At 43.0% G+C, this 4,088-nt stretch overlaps 1 protein-coding gene across 7 annotated transcripts in view; it reads left to right on the top strand.

Moving 5' to 3' along the window:
• The window catches only part of plekhh3 (pleckstrin homology, MyTH4 and FERM domain containing H3), a 38,990-nt gene extending 36,259 nt beyond the window's left edge, over positions 1 to 2,731 (top strand). For 6 of the 7 annotated variants that reach the window (XM_047162063.1, XM_047162065.1, XM_047162068.1 and 3 more), the window contains one exon: positions 569 to 2,731. In XM_047162063.1, coding sequence (XP_047018019.1) covers positions 569 to 706 — 138 coding nt within the window. In that variant the 3' untranslated portion in view covers positions 707 to 2,731. The remainder of the gene's footprint in view (positions 1 to 568) is intronic. The other variant, XM_047162067.2, reaches the window with a different exon arrangement.
• The last annotated feature ends 1,357 nt before the right edge of the window (positions 2,732 to 4,088 follow it).

Here is a 4,088-nt window from a genome sequence, read left to right on the forward strand (position 1 = left end):
TATCTCTCTCTGTGTATCTCTATCTCTCTCTCTCTGTGTATCTCTATATCTCTCTCTGTGTATCTCTATCTCTCTCTCTCTATCTCTCGCTCTGTGTATCTCTATATCTCTCTCTCTCTGTGTGTGTGTATCTCTCTCTGTGTATCTCTATATCTCTCTCTCTCTCTGTGTGTGTGTGTCTCTCTCTCTGTGTATCTCTATCTCTCTCTCTGTATCTCTATCTCACTCTCTCTCCCTCTCTGTGTATCTCTCTGTGTATCTCTATCTCTCTCCCTCTCTGTGTATCTCTCTGTGTATCTCTATATCTCTCTCTCTCCCTCTGTGTGTATTTCTATATCTCTCTCTCTGTATATCTCAATCACTCTTTCTTCTTCTATCACTCTCTCTCTTTATCTCTAGATCACTTTCTCCATCTCTCTCTCTTTATCTCTATAATCACTCTATCTCTCTCTCTTTATCTCTCTCTCTCTCTCTCTCTCTCTCTCAGCTTCTTCACCACACTGCACTGGATCATTTTGTTCTAATCTCTCTCTCTCTCTCTCTCTCTCTCTCTCTCTCTCTCTCTCAGCTGACTGAGATCATGCAGCTGATGAATGCCTACTTCAGTGCCACCCGACGCCAGCTGGCCAAGGACGACTGCATCACCATGGAAACCGGCTCAAAGCTCCGCCCCTCCCTGCTGGAACTGCCCTCTCACCCGGTTTGAAGAGACACGCAGCCGATTCTAAAGCGGCCCCCGTCCAATCGCTCCGCCCACTCTGTCCAAGACGTAGAGACTCGATCCGTCCCGAGACAAACGGAGGACAGACAGAGAGAGAGAGCGAGAGAGCACAGGACGGGATGGACGACGGCCAAAGATCCCAGAATCCCGAGCACACGCCTGGCCCGGCTGATTAAAAAGCCCGAGAGAAACTCCGCTGAATACGGAAGGACAACGAGAAAACACACACAAACACGCACACACACACACACGCCGTGAGACATACATTCGAGACATTTTATGGACGATTTCGTCTCACAGAGAACTTCATCCACCCTGCTTCATACTCCCTACGAACTGCATTATGGGATTTACGGACACTTGACACGGTGCACTTCACACTCGATGCCATGCGCTCTACATAGAGAACAGGGTGCGATTTAACTCCCGCAGCTCGTGCATGCGTGTGCGCGCGCACCTTCCAACCAAAGCATCCGTAGCGCCTCTTTAGCGCCTTATTTCCTGTTTCCTTCAAACAAACCCTCTCTATATCAATCTCGAGAGGCGGCCATTTTGGATCCGGAAGACGTGATTTTTTCCGGAGGTCCGCTTCACAGCCGACGCGACCAGGAATCCAGGTTCTCTTAACGAAGCGTAACCTTCCCCCACACGACGCCGTCGTCTCTCCGGACCTCGCTCCCGGTTCAAAATAAACCAGATGAAATAATCCAGGCCTCGTTACTCGACCCGTATGAAGGCTTACGTCACGCGTATGTAGGATTTCTGTAGGATTAACAGCTCACACGCAGTGCAGCACATAACCGTACCCGAATAATCTCAGCACCTGCTGACTCCCTCATCGTCATTTTGCTTTTGATAATATGTATAAAGTCACTTCGTTGTTTTATTATTATTTTTTTTAATTTATGGACATCTATCTGTACGTGTTTTTTTTGTTTTTTATTATTATTATTATTATTACCTGTTTTTATATCTCCTTACGAAGAAGAAGAAAAAACCTATGTGTATTATATTCCTTTATTAATCACACACGAGAATAATTAATCACCGAGTCCCGATGTATATAGTTCGTCTATTTCTTTTGACCCCGTATCGAGAGGGCCGTCCCAAACGACGCATCCGTCGGTCGCGAGAGACGCCGCGACCGCCGTTTATTTCCACGCGGACCAAACGTACGAGGGTGATCAGAACAGATCTGATACGTTTATTTATTTACGTTTTCTTTGTCCTAACCACCGAACTCGCACGTGAAGCTCGAGCCCAGTTCGTTCGTTCAGCCGTGCCTCAAGAAAGACTTGCCACCTGTGCCTGGAACGAATAATAATAATAATAATACAAATAATGAACATACGGTCAGTCAACGTCAAGTCTGATGGAATAAATCTTAAGACATCAAAAGATCAGCTTATGGATGATACGGTACACGAGACAGAGTCGTGTCGTCTTACCCGGAGAGCATCAGACTTCACACCTGCCCGTGAAAACAAACCAAAGTGCCAACGAAATCACCTAGCGACGTATTACAGAGAGAAACAAAACATTTAATATACGTTTTAAAAAGCGTTAAAAAATTAAAGAATGATATCAAAGTGTTAAAAAAAAATACAGTTCTTGCTGTGAATTTTTTTTTTTTTTTAAATAATAATAATAATACTTTTTTGTTGTTTTTTCGGACTCCTCTGAGTGTGTGCGCGAGTCGCGGTTTCGTTTCTATTACGTGTAGAAACGTCGTTCCCTTTCCGCACGCCGTCCCCCGTCCAACAGCATCACTTAAGCAGCTGCAGGCAGCTCCGCCCACCATCTTAAAGCTTCACGCCGCATACGCTAAGACGAAGCGTGTCGAGTCGGGACGCCGCACGGTAACGCGTCGTGTCGCGCGTCGTGTCGCGCGTCATGTCGCGCGTCTGTAGAGAGTTGCACTATTGTCTGTACCGCTAACGTGAATGTGCAATAATAAACAATAATGGTAGATACTGTATGTGATTACATAATAAAGGCAGCACCATTGGACCAGTGTTTATGTTGTTTTGAGGTGATCCTACACACACACACGCACACACACACACACACACACACACATTATATATATATATATATATATATATACACACACACACACACACACACAAACACGCACGTTTACAAGGCATCTGTCAGAAAGTGTAAGAAAGGTGATTTGTTGTAGTCACGTGGTTTCTCTTCCCACACTCGTCCAAGCTGACATCCCGTAACTTGGAATTTTCTGAACCGGGAAAACCGTGAACGTTATTGAACAAAAAAAAAAGGGTGTGATATTATTTTATTTGTAATAATAATAATAATAATAATAATAATAATTTTGTCAGCTTTTTATTCCCGAGCGTTCAACTTTCGTCAAACGAAGTCGAGGTTGTTTATTCAGAATGATGGTGCGATTCAAGCGAGCAAGCTAATATACACACACACACACACACACTGCCGGTCAAAAGTTTGTGGACACCGGACTGAAACGTTTGTCACGGTCTTAACAGCCTTGTGATCTGAAGGTGTGTGATTAAACGTGTGAACTCGGTGTCGCAGACAGAAATATAACCGCGCCGACGCTTTCGTTTCTTTCATTACAAAAAAAAAAAAACGAACATTTTATTTACCAAAAAAATATATATATATATTATTTTTAAACGGACGGCTCGGGGTGAAATATTTCCGAAAAGCGGCGGATGAAGAGTCCGGCGTCGGTGTGAACTCCTCTAATACGGTTTAAAAAGCATCCCGGGGAAATTCCTCAAGAAATCGCTCGAGAAAAACGCCAAGAACACGTTTCTGGGAATTCTCGGCTTTGAAGATGCGAAAATATTCAATTATTTTGATTTATTCAGGATTTTTTTTTAATCACAACACAATTCCCATAGTTCCGTTTGTGTTACTCCCGAGTTTTAAAGACTTTATTATTATTCTAAAATGTGAGGAGAAAAATAAACAGTACAAATAAAGAATGGGGGTGTCTAAACTTTTGAGCAATAGTGTACATGATAAGAACTCGGTAATGAATAAATAACGATTTCCACCGTGGATTCAGACCCTCAAGTCTCCAAAATCCACTTCACAAGTGCGACACAATGTCCTGACACTCATCCTCACCCAGAACTGAGGGATGATTATTATTATTATTATTATTATTATTATTATTATTGCTGAGGCTTCTGTCTGGAACAAAAACAGACTTCTCAATTACAATAAAAATACATTTTAAGTGAAAGTATCAGTCATTCCTATCAATTCCACAGCAGCTTGTATACAATTTGACTTAGAGTTTCTTATATTCGGTAGAAAGTCGAGAGCGCACACACACACACACACACACACACACGTTAAACAGTGAAACCTC

The sequence above is a fragment of the Ictalurus punctatus genome, chromosome 2, assembly GCF_001660625.3.
Source record: "Ictalurus punctatus breed USDA103 chromosome 2, Coco_2.0, whole genome shotgun sequence".
In the NCBI taxonomy this organism is placed as follows: domain Eukaryota; kingdom Metazoa; phylum Chordata; class Actinopteri; order Siluriformes; family Ictaluridae; genus Ictalurus; species Ictalurus punctatus.